This window comes from Salmo salar, chromosome 20 (assembly GCF_965601325.2).
Source record: "Salmo salar chromosome 20, fSalSal1, whole genome shotgun sequence".
In the NCBI taxonomy this organism is placed as follows: Eukaryota; Metazoa; Chordata; class Actinopteri; order Salmoniformes; family Salmonidae; genus Salmo; species Salmo salar.
Genome location: NC_138310.1, coordinates 18,511,971 through 18,527,747, shown reverse-complemented (window position 1 = coordinate 18,527,747; position 15,777 = coordinate 18,511,971). Strand labels below are relative to the sequence as shown.

Genomic DNA, 15,777 nt, shown 5'->3' with positions numbered 1-15,777 from the left:
TGGAATTCATGTCAGGTGGTGTAGAACACCTGAGTGTAATATCCAGACTGCATGACTCTACTAACCGCCTTGCACCAGAACCCACCACTACCCAATCCTTACCCACCAGAACCCACCACTACCCAATCCTTACCCACCACAACGCACCACTACCCAATCCTTACCCACCACAACCCACCACTACCCAATCCTAACCCACCACAACCCACCACTACCCAATCCTAACCCAATCCTAACACACCACAACCCACCACTACCCAATCCTAACCCAACCCACCACTACCCAATCCTAACCCACCACAACCCACCACTACCCAATCCTAACCCAATCCTAACCCATCCCCAGCTTACAATTGGCTCATTCATCCCCCTCCTCTCCCCTGTATCTATTCCCCAGGTCGTTGCTGTAAATGAGAATGTGTTCTCAGTCAACTTACCTGGTAAAATAACGGTAAAATAAATAAAAAATAAAAAATAACCCAACCCACCACTACCCAATCCTAACACACCACTACCCACCACCACCCAATCCTAACACACCACAACCCACCACTACCCAATCCTAACCCACCACAACCCACCACTACCCAATCCTAACACACCTCAACCCACCACTACCCAATCCTAACACACCACTACCCACCACCACCCAATCCTAACACACCACAACCCACCACTACCCAATCCTAACACACCACTACCCACCACCACCCAATCCTAACACACCTCAACCCACCACTACCCAATCCTAACACACCACAACCCACCACTACCCAATCCTAACACACCACAACCCACCACTACCCAATCCTAACCCACCACAACCCACCACTACCCAATCCTAACCCACCACAACCCACCACTACCCAATCCTAACCCACCACAACCCACCACTACCCAATCCTTACCCACCACAACCCACCACTACCCAATCCTAACACACCACAACCCACCACTACCCAATCCTAACACACCACTACCCACCACTACCCAATCCTAACACACCACAACCCACCACTACCCAATCCTAACCCACCACAACCCACCACTACCCAATCCTAACCCACCACAACCCACCACTACCCAATCCTAACCCACCACAACCCACCACTACCCAATCCTTACCCACCACAACCCACCACTACCCAATCCTAACACACCACAACCCACCACTACCCAATCCTAACCCACCACAACCCACCACTACCCAATCCTAACCCACCACAACCCACCACTACCCAATCCTAACCCACCACAACCCACCACTACCCAATCCTAACCCACCACAACCCACCACTACCCAATCCTTACCCACCACAACTCACCACTACCCAATCCTAACACACCACAACCCACCACTACCCAATCCTAACCCACCACAACCCACCACTACCCAATCCTAACCCACCACAACCCACCACTACCCAATCCTAACCCACCACAACCCACCAATACCCAATCCTAACCCACCACAACCCACCACTACCCAATCCTTACCCACCACAACTCACCACTACCCAATCCTAACACACCACAACCCACCACTACCCAATCCTAACCCACCACAACCCACCACTACCCAATCCTTACCCACCACAACCCACCACTACCCAATCCTAACACAACCCACCACTGCCCAATCCTAACACACCACTACCCACCACCACCCAATCCTAACACACCACAACCCACCACTACCCAATCCTAACCCACCACAACCCACCACTACCCAATCCTAACACACCTCAACCCACCACTACCCAATCCTAACACACCACTACCCACCACCACCCAATCCTAACACACCACAACCCACCACTACCCAATCCTAACACACCACTACCCACCACCACCCAATCCTAACACACCTCAACCCACCACTACCCAATCCTAACACACCACAACCCACCACTACCCAATCCTAACACACCACAACCCACCACTACCCAATCCTAACCCACCACAACCCACCACTACCCAATCCTAACCCACCACAACCCACCACTACCCAATCCTAACCCACCACAACCCACCACTACCCAATCCTTACCCACCACAACCCACCACTACCCAATCCTAACACACCACTACCCACCACTACCCAATCCTAACACACCACAACCCACCACTACCCAATCCTAACACACCACAACCCACCACTACCCAATCCTAACCCACCACAACCCACCACTACCCAATCCTAACCCACCACAACACACCACTACCCAATCCTAACCCACCACAACCCACCACTACCCAATCCTTACCCACCACAACCCACCACTACCCAATCCTAACCCACCACAACCCACCACTACCCAATCCTAACCCACCACAACCCACCACTACCCAATCCTAACCCACCACAACCCACCACTACCCAATCCTAACACACCACTACCCACCACTACCCAATCCTAACACACCACAACCCACCACTACCCAATCCTAACACACCACAACCCACCACTACCCAATCCTAACCCAACCCACCACTACCCAATCCTAACACACCACTACCCACCACCACCCAATCCTAAAACACCACAACCCACCACTACCCAATCCTAACACACCACAACCAACCACTACCCAATCCTAACCCACCACAACCCACCACTACCCAACTCTAACCCACCACAACCCACCACTACCCAATCCTAACACACCACAACCCACCACTACCCAATCCTAACCCACCACAACCCACCACTACCCAATCCTTACCCACCACAACCCACCACTACCCAATCCTAACCCAACCCACCACTACCCAATCCTAACACACCACTACCCACCACTACCCAATCCTAACACACCACAACCCGCCACTACCCAATCCTAACCCAACCCACCACTACCAAATCCTAACCCACCACAACCCACCACTACCCAATCCTAACCCACCACAACACACCACTACCCAATCCTAACCCACCACAACCCACCACTACCCAATCCTTACCCACCACAACCCACCACTACCCAATCCTAACACACCACAACCCACCACTACCCAATCCTAACCCACCACAACCCACCACTACCCAATCCTAACCCACCACAACCCACCACTACCCAATCCTAACCCACCACAACCCACCACTACCCAATCCTTACCCACCACAACTCACCACTACCCAATCCTAACACACCACAACCCACCACTACCCAATCCTAACCCACCACAACCCACCACTACCCAATCCTTACCCACCACAACCCACCACTACCCAATCCTAACCCAACCCACCACTACCCAATCCTAACACACCACTACCCACCACTACCCAATCCTAACACACCACAACCCACCACTACCCAATCCTAACACACCACAACCCACCACTACCCAATCCTAACCCAACCCACCACTACCCAATCCTAACACACCACTACCCACCACCACCCAATCCTAACACACCACAACCCACCACTACCCAATCCTAACACACCACAACCAACCACTACCCAATCCTAACCCACCACAACCCACCACTACCCAACTCTAACCCACCACAACCCACCACTACCCAATCCTAACACACCACAACCCACCACTACCCAATCCTAACCCACCACAACCCACCACTACCCAATCCTTACCCACCACAACCCACCACTACCCAATCCTAACCCAACCCACCACTACCCAATCCTAACACACCACTACCCACCACTACCCAATCCTAACACACCACAACCCACCACTACCCAATCCTAACCCAACCCACCACTACCAAATCCTAACCCACCACAACCCACCACTACCCAATCCTAACACACCACAACCCACCACTACCCAGTCCTAACCCACCACAACCCACCACTACCCAATCCTAACCCAACCCACCACTACCCAATCCTAACACACCACAACCCACCACAACCCAATCCTAACCCAACCCACCACTACCCAACCCTAACCCACCACAACCCACCACCACCCAATCCTAACACACCACAACCCACCACTACCCAATCCTAACACACCACAACCAACCACTACCCAATCCTAACCCACCACAACCCACCACTACCCAACTCTAACCCACCACAACCCACCACTACCCAATCCTAACACACCACAACCCACCACTACCCAATCCTAACCCACCACAACCCACCACTACCCAATCCTTACCCACCACAACCCACCACTACCCAATCCTAACCCAACCCACCACTACCCAATCCTAACACACCACTACCCACCACTACCCAATCCTAACACACCACAACCCACCACTACCCAATCCTAACCCAACCCACCACTACCAAATCCTAACCCACCACAACCCACCACTACCCAATCCTAACACACCACAACCCACCACTACCCAGTCCTAACCCACCACAACCCACCACTACCCAATCCTAACCCAACCCACCACTACCCAATCCTAACACACCACAACCCACCACAACCCAATCCTAACCCAACCCACCACTACCCAATCCTAACCCAACTCACCACAACCCAATCCTAACCCACCACAACCCACCACTACCCAATCCTAACCCACCACAACACACCACTACCCAATCCTAACCCAACCCACCACTACCCAATCCTAACACACCACTACCCACCACTACCCAATCCTAACACACCACAACCCACCACTACCCAATCCTAACCCAACCCACCACTACCCAATCCTAACCCACCACAACCCACCACTACCCAATCCTAACACACCACAACCCACCACTACCCAGTCCTAACCCACCACAACCCACCACTACCCAATCCTAACCCAACCCACCACTACCCAATCCTAACACACCACAACCCACCACAACCCTATCCTAACCCAACCCACCACTACCCAATCCTAACCCAACCCACCACTACCCAACCCTAACCCACCACAACCCACCACAACCCAATCCTAACCCAACCCACCACTACCCAATCCTAACCCAACTCACCACAACCCAATCCTAACCCACCACAACCCACCACTACCCAATCCTAACCCACCACAACCCACCACACCCAATCCTAACCCCACCCACCACTACCCAATCCTAACCCAACCCACCACTACCCAATCCTAACCCAACCCACCACTACCCAATCCTAACCCAACCCACCACTACCCAACCCTAACCCACCACAACCCACCACTACCCAATCCTAACCCAACCCACCACTACCCAATCCTAACACACCACAACCCACCACAACCCAATCCTAACCCAACCCACCACTACCCAATCCTAACCCAACCCACCACTACCCAACCCTAACCCACCACAACCCACCACTACCCAATCCTAACCCAACCCACCACTACCCAATCCTAACACACCACAACCCACCACTACCCAACCCTAACCCACCACACCACAACCCAATCCTAACCCAACTCACCACTACCCAATCCTAACCCACCACAACCCACCACTACCCAACCCTAACCCACCACAACCCACCACTACCCAATCCTAACACACCACAACCCACCACTACCCAATCCTAACCCACCACAACCCACCACTACCCAATCCTTACCCACCACAACCACCACTACCCAATCCTAACCCAACCCACCACTACCCAATCCTAACACACCACTACCCACCACTAACCAATCCTAACACACCACAACCCACCACTACCCAATCCTAACCCAACCCACCACTACCCAATCCTAACCCACCACAACCCACCACTACCCAATCCTAACACACCACAACCCACCACTACCCAGTCCTAACCCACCACAACCCACCACTACCCAATCCTAACCCAACCCACCACTACCCAATCCTAACACACCACAACCCACCACAACCCAATCCTAACCCAACCCACCACTACCCAACCCTAACCCACCACAACCCACCACAACCCAATCCTAACCCAACCCACCACTACCCAATCCTAACCCAACTCACCACTACCCAATCCTAACCCACCACAACCCACCACTACCCAATCCTAACCCACCACAACCCACCACTACCCAATCCTAACACACCACAACCCACCACTACCCAATCCTAACCCAACTCACCACATCCCAATCCTAACCCCACCCACCACTACCCAATCCTAACCCAACCCACCACTACCCAATCCTAACCCAACCCACCACTACCCAATCCTAACCCAACCCACCACTACCCAACCCTAACCCACCACAACCCACCACTACCCAATCCTAACCCAACCCACCACTACCCAATCCTAACACACCACAACCCACCACAACCCAATCCTAACCCAACCCACCACTACCCAATCCTAACCCAACCCACCACTACCCAACCCTAACCCACCACAACCCACCACTACCCAATCCTAACCCAACCCACCACTACCCAATCCTAACACACCTCAACCCACCACTACCCAACCCTAACCCACCACACCACAACCCAATCCTAACCCAACTCACCACTACCCAATCCTAACCCACCACAACCCACCACTACCCAACCCTAACCCACCACAACCCACCACTACCCAATCCTAACACACCACAACCCACCACTACCCAATCCTAACCCACCACAACCCACCACTACCCAATCCTTACCCACCACAACCACCACTACCCAATCCTAACCCAACCCACCACTACCCAATCCTAACACACCACTACCCACCACTAACCAATCCTAACACACCACAACCCACCACTACCCAATCCTAACCCAACCCACCACTACCCAATCCTAACCCACCACAACCCACCACTACCCAATCCTAACACACCACAACCCACCACTACCCAGTCCTAACCCACCACAACCCAGCACTACCCAATCCTAACCCAACCCACCACTACCCAATCCTAACACACCACAACCCACCACAACCCAATCCTAACCCAACCCACCACTACCCAACCCTAACCCACCACAACCCACCACAACCCAATCCTAACCCAACCCACCACTACCCAATCCTAACCCAACTCACCACATCCCAATCCTAACCCACCACAACCCACCACTACCCAATCCTAACCCACCACAACCCACCACTACCCAATCCTAACACACCACAACCCACCACTACCCAATCCTAACCCACCACAACCCACCACTACCCAATCCTAACCCACCACAACCCACCACTACCCAATCCTAACCCACCACAACCCACCACTACCCAATCCTTACCCACCACAACTCACCACTACCCAATCCTAACACACCACAACCTACCACTACCCAATCCTAACCCACCACAACCCACCACTACCCAATCCTTACCCACCACAACCCACCACTACCCAATCCTAACACACCACTACCCACCACTACCCAATCCTAACACACCACTACCCACCACTACCCAATCCTAACACACCACAACCCACCACTACCCAATCCTAACCCACCACAACCCACCACTACCCAATCCTAACCCACCACAACCCACCACTACCCAATCCTAACCCACCACAACCCACCACTACCCAATCCTTACCCACCACAACCCACCACTACCCAATCCTAACACACCACAACCCACCACTACCCAATCCTAACCCACCACAACCCACCACTACCTAATCCTAACCCACCACAACCCACCACTACCCAATCCTAACCCACCACAACCCACCACTACCCAATCCTTACCCACCACAACTCACCACAACCCAATCCTAACACACCACAACCCACCACTACCCAATCCTAACCCACCACAACCCACCACTACCCAATCCTTACCCACCACAACCCACCACTACCCAATCCTAACCCAACCCACCACTACCCAATCCTAACACACCACTACCCACCACTACCCAATCCTAACACACCACAACCCACCACTACCCAATCCTAACACACCACAACCCACCACTACCCAATCCTAACCCAACCCACCACTACCCAATCCTAACACACCACTACCCACCACCACCCAATCCTAACACACCACAACCCACCACTACCCAATCCTAACACACCACAACCCACCACTACCCAATCCTAACCCACCACAACCCACCACTACCCAACCCTAACCCACCACAACCCACCACTACCCAATCCTAACACACCACTACCCACCACTACCCAATCCTAACCCACCACAACCCACCACTACCCAATCCTAACACACCACAACCCACCACTACCCAATCCTAACCCAACCCACCACTACCCAATCCTAACACACCACTACCCACCACCACCCAATCCTAACACACCACAACCCACCACTACCCAATCCTAACACACCACAACCAACCACTACCCAATCCTAACCCACCACAACCCACCACTACCCAACTCCTAACCCACCACAACCCACCACTACCCAATCCTAACACACCACAACCCACCACTACCCAATCCTAACCCACCACAACCCACCACTACCCAATCCTTACCCACCACAACCCACCACTACCCAATCCTAACCCAACCCACCACTACCCAATCCTAACACACCACTACCCACCACTACCCAATCCTAACACACCACAACCCACCACTACCCAATCCTAACCCAACCCACCACTACCCAATCCTAACCCACCACAACCCACCACTACCCAATCCTAACACACCACAACCCACCACTACCCAGTCCTAACCCACCACAACCCACCACTACCCAATCCTAACCCAACCCACCACTACCCAATCCTAACACACCACAACCCACCACAACCCAATCCTAACCCAACCCACCACTACCCAACCCTAACCCACCACAACCCGTCACCACCCAATCCTAACACACCACAACCCACCACTACCCAATCCTAACACACCACAACCAACCACTACCCAATCCTAACCCACCACAACCCACCACTACCCAACTCTAACCCACCACAACCCACCACTACCCAATCCTAACACACCACAACCCACCACTACCCAATCCTAACCCACCACAACCCACCACTACCCAATCCTTACCCACCACAACCCACCACTACCCAATCCTAACCCAACCCACCACTACCCAATCCTAACACACCACTACCCACCACTACCCAATCCTAACACACCACAACCCACCACTACCCAATCCTAACCCAACCCACCACTACCAAATCCTAACCCACCACAACCCACCACTACCCAATCCTAACACACCACAACCCACCACTACCCAGTCCTAACCCACCACAACCCACCACTACCCAATCCTAACCCAACCCACCACTACCCAATCCTAACACACCACAACCCACCACAACCCAATCCTAACCCAACCCACCACTACCCAATCCTAACCCAACTCACCACAACCCAATCCTAACCCACCACAACCCACCACTACCCAATCCTAACCCACCACAACCCACCACTACCCAATCCTAACCCAACCCACCACTACCCAATCCTAACACACCACTACCCACCACTACCCAATCCTAACACACCACAACCCACCACTACCCAATCCTAACCCAACCCACCACTACCCAATCCTAACCCACCACAACCCACCACTACCCAATCCTAACACACCACAACCCACCACTACCCAGTCCTAACCCACCACAACCCACCACTACCCAATCCTAACCCAACCCACCACTACCCAATCCTAACACACCACAACCCACCACAACCCTATCCTAACCCAACCCACCACTACCCAATCCTAACCCAACCCACCACTACCCAACCCTAACCCACCACAACCCACCACAACCCAATCCTAACCCAACCCACCACTACCCAATCCTAACCCAACTCACCACAACCCAATCCTAACCCACCACAACCCACCACTACCCAATCCTAACCCACCACAACCCACCACAACCCAATCCTAACCCCACCCACCACTACCCAATCCTAACCCAACCCACCACTACCCAATCCTAACCCAACCCACCACTACCCAATCCTAACCCAACCCACCACTACCCAACCCTAACCCACCACAACCCACCACTACCCTATCCTAACCCAACCCACCACTACCCAATCCTAACACACCACAACCCACCACAACCCAATCCTAACCCAACCCACCACTACCCAATCCTAACCCAACCCACCACTACCCAACCCTAACCCACCACAACCCACCACTACCCAATCCTAACCCAACCCACCACTACCCAATCCTAACACACCACAACCCACCACTACCCAACCCTAACCCACCACACCACAACCCAATCCTAACCCAACTCACCACTACCCAATCCTAACCCACCACAACCCACCACTACCCAACCCTAACCCACCACAACCCACCACTACCCAATCCTAACACACCACAACCCACCACTACCCAATCCTAACCCACCACAACCCACCACTACCCAATCCTTACCCACCACAACCCACCACTACCCAATCCTAACCCAACCCACCACTACCCAATCCTAACACACCACTACCCACCACTAACCAATCCTAACACACCACAACCCACCACTACCCAATCCTAACCCAACCCACCACTACCCAATCCTAACCCACCACAACCCACCACTACCCAATCCTAACACACCACAACCCACCACTACCCAGTCCTAACCCACCACAACCCACCACTACCCAATCCTAACCCAACCCACCACTACCCAATCCTAACACACCACAACCCACCACAACCCAATCCTAACCCAACCCACCACTACCCAACCCTAACCCACCACAACCCACCACAACCCAATCCTAACCCAACCCACCACTACCCAATCCTAACCCAACTCACCACAACCCAATCCTAACCCACCACAACCCACCACTACCCAATCCTAACCCACCACAACCCACCACTACCCAATCCTAACACACCACAACCCACCACTACCCAATCCTAACCCACCACAACCCACCACTACCCAATCCTAACCCACCACAACCCACCACTACCCAATCCTAACCCACCACAACCCACCACTACCCAATCCTTACCCACCACAACTCACCACTACCCAATCCTAACACACCACAACCTACCACTACCCAATCCTAACCCACCACAACCCACCACTACCCAATCCTTACCCACCACAACCCACCACTACCCAATCCTAACACACCACTACCCACCACTACCCAATCCTAACACACCACTACCCACCACTACCCAATCCTAACACACCACAACCCACCACTACCCAATCCTAACCCACCACAACCCACCACTACCCAATCCTAACCCACCACAACCCACCACTACCCAATCCTAACCCACCACAACCCACCACTACCCAATCCTTACCCACCACAACCCACCACTACCCAATCCTAACACACCACAACCCACCACTACCCAATCCTAACCCACCACAACCCACCACTACCCAATCCTAACCCACCACAACCCACCACTACCCAATCCTAACCCACCACAACCCACCACTACCCAATCCTTACCCACCACAACTCACCACAACCCAATCCTAACACACCACAACCCACCACTACCCAATCCTAACCCACCACAACCCACCACTACCCAATCCTTACCCACCACAACCCACCACTACCCAATCCTAACCCAACCCACCACTACCCAATCCTAACACACCACTACCCACCACTACCCAATCCTAACACACCAGAACCCACCACTACCCAATCCTAACACACCACAACCCACCACTACCCAATCCTAACCCAACCCACCACTACCCAATCCTAACACACCACTACCCACCACCACCCAATCCTAACACACCACAACCCACCACTACCCAATCCTAACACACCACAACCCACCACTACCCAATCCTAACCCACCACAACCCACCACTACCCAACCCTAACCCACCACAACCCACCACTACCCAATCCTAACACACCACAACCCACCACTACCAATCCTAACCCACCACAACCCACCACTACCCAATCCTTACCCACCACAACCCACCACTACCCAATCCTAACCCAACCCACCACTACCCAATCCTAACACACCACTACCCACCACTACCCAATCCTAACACACCACAACCCACCACTACCCAATCCTAACCCAACCCACCACTACCCAATCCTAACCCACCACAACCCACCACTACCCAATCCTAACACACCACAACCCACCACTACCCAGTCCTAACCCACCACAACCCACCACTACCCAATCCTAACCCAACCCACCACTACCCAATCCTAACACACCACAACCCACCACAACCCTATCCTAACCCAACCCACCACTACCCAATCCTAACCCAACCCACCACTACCCAACCCTAACCCACCACAACCCACCACAACCCAATCCTAACCCAACCCACCACTACCCAATCCTAACCCAACTCACCACAACCCAATCCTAAACCACCACAACCCACCACTACCCAATCCTAACCCACCACAACCCAATCCTAACCCAACCCACCACTACCCAATCCTAACCCAACCCACCACTACCCAATCCTAACCCAACCCACCACTACCCAATCCTAACCCAACCCACCACTACCCAACCCTAACCCACCACAACCCACCACTACCCAAGCCTAACCCAACCCACCACTACCCAATCCTAACACACCACAACCCACCACAACCCAATCCTAACCCAACCCACCACTACCCAATCCTAACCCAACCCACCACTACCCAACCCTAACCCACCACAACCCACCACTACCCAATCCTAACCCAACCCACCACTACCCAATCCTAACACACCACAACCCACCACTACCCAACCCTAACCCACCACACCACACCACAACCCAATCCTAACCCAACTCACCACTACCCAATCCTAACCCACCACAACCCACCACTACCCAACCCTAACCCACCACAACCCACCACTACCCAATCCTAACACACCACAACCCACCACTACCCAATCCTAACCCACCACAACCCACCACTACCCAATCCTTACCCACCACAACCCACCACTACCCAATCCTAACCCAACCCACCACTACCCAATCCTAACACACCACTACCCACCACTACCCAATCCTAACACACCACAACCCACCACTACCCAATCCTAACCCAACCCACCACTACCCAATCCTAACCCACCACAACCCACCACTACCCAATCCTAACACACCACAACCCACCACTACCCAGTCCTAACCCACCACAACCCACCACTACCCAATCCTAACCCAACCCACCACTACCCAATCCTAACACACCACAACCCACCACAACCCAATCCTAACCCAACCCACCACTACCCAACCCTAACCCACCACAACCCACCACAACCCAATCCTAACCCAACCCACCACTACCCAATCCTAACCCAACTCACCACAACCCAATCCTAACCCACCACAACCCACCACTACCCAATCCTAACCCACCACAACCCACCACTACCCAATCCTAACCCAACCCACCACTACCCAATCCTAACACACCACTACCCACCACTACCCAATCCTAACACACCACAACCCACCACTACCCAATCCTAACCCAACCCACCACTACCCAATCCTAACCCACCACAACCCACCACTACCCAATCCTAACACACCACAACCCACCACTACCCAGTCCTAACCCACCACAACCCACCACTACCCAATCCTAACCCAACCCACCACTACCCAATCCTAACACACCACAACCCACCACAACCCTATCCTAACCCAACCCACCACTACCCAATCCTAACCCAACCCACCACTACCCAACCCTAACCCACCACAACCCACCACAACCCAATCCTAACCCAACCCACCACTACCCAATCCTAACCCAACTCACCACAACCCAATCCTAACCCACCACAACCCACCACTACCCAATCCTAACCCACCACAACCCACCACAACCCAATCCTAACCCAACCCACCACTACCCAATCCTAACCCAACCCACCACTACCCAATCCTAACCCAACCCACCACTACCCAATCCTAACCCAACCCACCACTACCCAACCCTAACCCACCACAACCCACCACTACCCAATCCTAACCCAACCCACCACTACCCAATCCTAACACACCACAACCCACCACAACCCAATCCTAACCCAACCCACCACTACCCAATCCTAACCCAACCCACCACTACCCAACCCTAACCCACCACAACCCACCACTACCCAATCCTAACCCAACCCACCACTACCCAATCCTAACACACCACAACCCACCACTACCCAACCCTAACCCACCACACCACAACCCAATCCTAACCCAACTCACCACTACCCAATCCTAACCCACCACAACCCACCACTACCCAATCCTAACCCACCACTACCCAGTCCTAAGCCAACCCACCACTGCCCAATCCCAACCCAACCCACCACTACCCAATCCTAACCCAAACCCAACCCACCACTACCCAATCCCAACCCAACCCACCACTACCCAGTCCTAACCCAACCCACCACTGCCCAATCCCAACCCAACCCAACACTACCCAATCCCAACCCAACCCACCACTACCCAATCCTAACCCAACTCACCACAACCCAATCCTAACCCACCACAACCCACCACTACCCAATCCTAACCCAACCCACCACTACCCAATCCTAACCCAACCCACCACTACCCAATCCTAACCCAACTCACCACAACCCAATCCTAACCCAACCCACCACTACCCAATCCCTACCCAACCCACCACTACCCAATCCTAACCCAACCCACCACTACCCAATCCTAACCTAACCCGCCACTACCCAATCCCAACCCAACCCACCACTACCCAATCCTAACCCAACCCACCACTACCCAATCCCAACCAAACCCACCACTACCCAATCCTAACCCAACCCACCACTACCCAATCCTAACCCAATCCAACTCAACCTACCCAAACCCATCTAACCTGACGCAACCCACCACAGCCCATGCCTCACTCCAGCCCAAGGCCCACCCACCCTATTCTGCCTCTCCTACCGTTCTTGATGACCAGTGAGGTATTGGTGGTGCTGCCGGGGCCTGAGGTCTCGCTGGTCTCTGGGCTGGAGGGACGGGGCAGACTGTGGGTCCACGACTGGGCCGGACCCCTCTGGGACGGCAGGAAGCTGATTGGCTGGCAACAGTTCTACAACCAATTAAAATGCGTGGAACTGTTTAGATGAAGCTGTCTGATTGTGTATTCAAAGCATGTGCATACTGAATTAGCATAGGGTTTTTCTCCAGTTGGAACATGAAAATGCTAGTAAGGATGTCGCTGTATGCTTTTTGGCTCACCGTGAAAGACAAGGCTTTCCTCTTCTCTTTGATCCTCTTTATGGCATTCCTTACCTTTAAGAAAAGCAGACAATACCCTCAATAGCTTGTACACCCACTGACGTATTTGGCAGCGTCAAGTGGTTGGCATGCCACAGATGGACAACTACATTCGGAGAGAAAGAAGCCTCGCTGAAAGAGTTCTTTGAAAACCTACCTCACTATTGTAAACCGCATACACCAAGAATATGTACAGGCCCTGCAGAAAGGGAAGGACAGGCAATAAGATATTACCCATGGCTGTAGACTACCTACAATATGTGCTTTATCCTGGCTTTAGTGAGTTAGACAACTTGTTGATGAGGCTGTGTAGATAGAAGTTCCTGATTGTACGATGATGACCAACTTCTTCCTGCTTGGTGAGAACAGTGGATTGTTTCTATAAGTATATTTTCTGCTCTGAGGAAGACTGAGGTTTATCTCCTCTCCCCTCTCTTCTGGATGAAACCTCAGTAAATCTAAATTAACTAGCAGCTCTTTGAGGGGTACTCCGGGGCCAGCAGCCAGCTCATTCACATTAATTAACAACCATGCTTGAAGTTCCTGAGAGAAAGAGAAAGAGAAAGAGAGAAAGCCAGGAACACAGAGAGAGAGAGATATACAGAGAGAGAGAGAGAGAGAGAGA

General features: G+C 53.1%; 1 protein-coding gene across 2 annotated transcripts in view; it reads right to left on the bottom strand.

The window, feature by feature from the left end:
- Positions 1-15,777, bottom strand: part of LOC106579989 (adhesion G protein-coupled receptor D2) — a 47,550-nt gene that overhangs the window by 6,013 nt on the left and 25,760 nt on the right. For both annotated transcript variants that reach the window (XM_014160484.3, XM_014160485.3), the window contains exons 21-23: positions 15,310-15,351; positions 15,114-15,167; positions 14,817-14,964 (exon numbers count right to left, since the gene is read on the bottom strand). In XM_014160484.3, the coding sequence (XP_014015959.2) occupies positions 14,817-14,964; positions 15,114-15,167; positions 15,310-15,351 (244 nt within the window). The remainder of the gene's footprint in view (positions 1-14,816; positions 14,965-15,113; positions 15,168-15,309; positions 15,352-15,777) is intronic.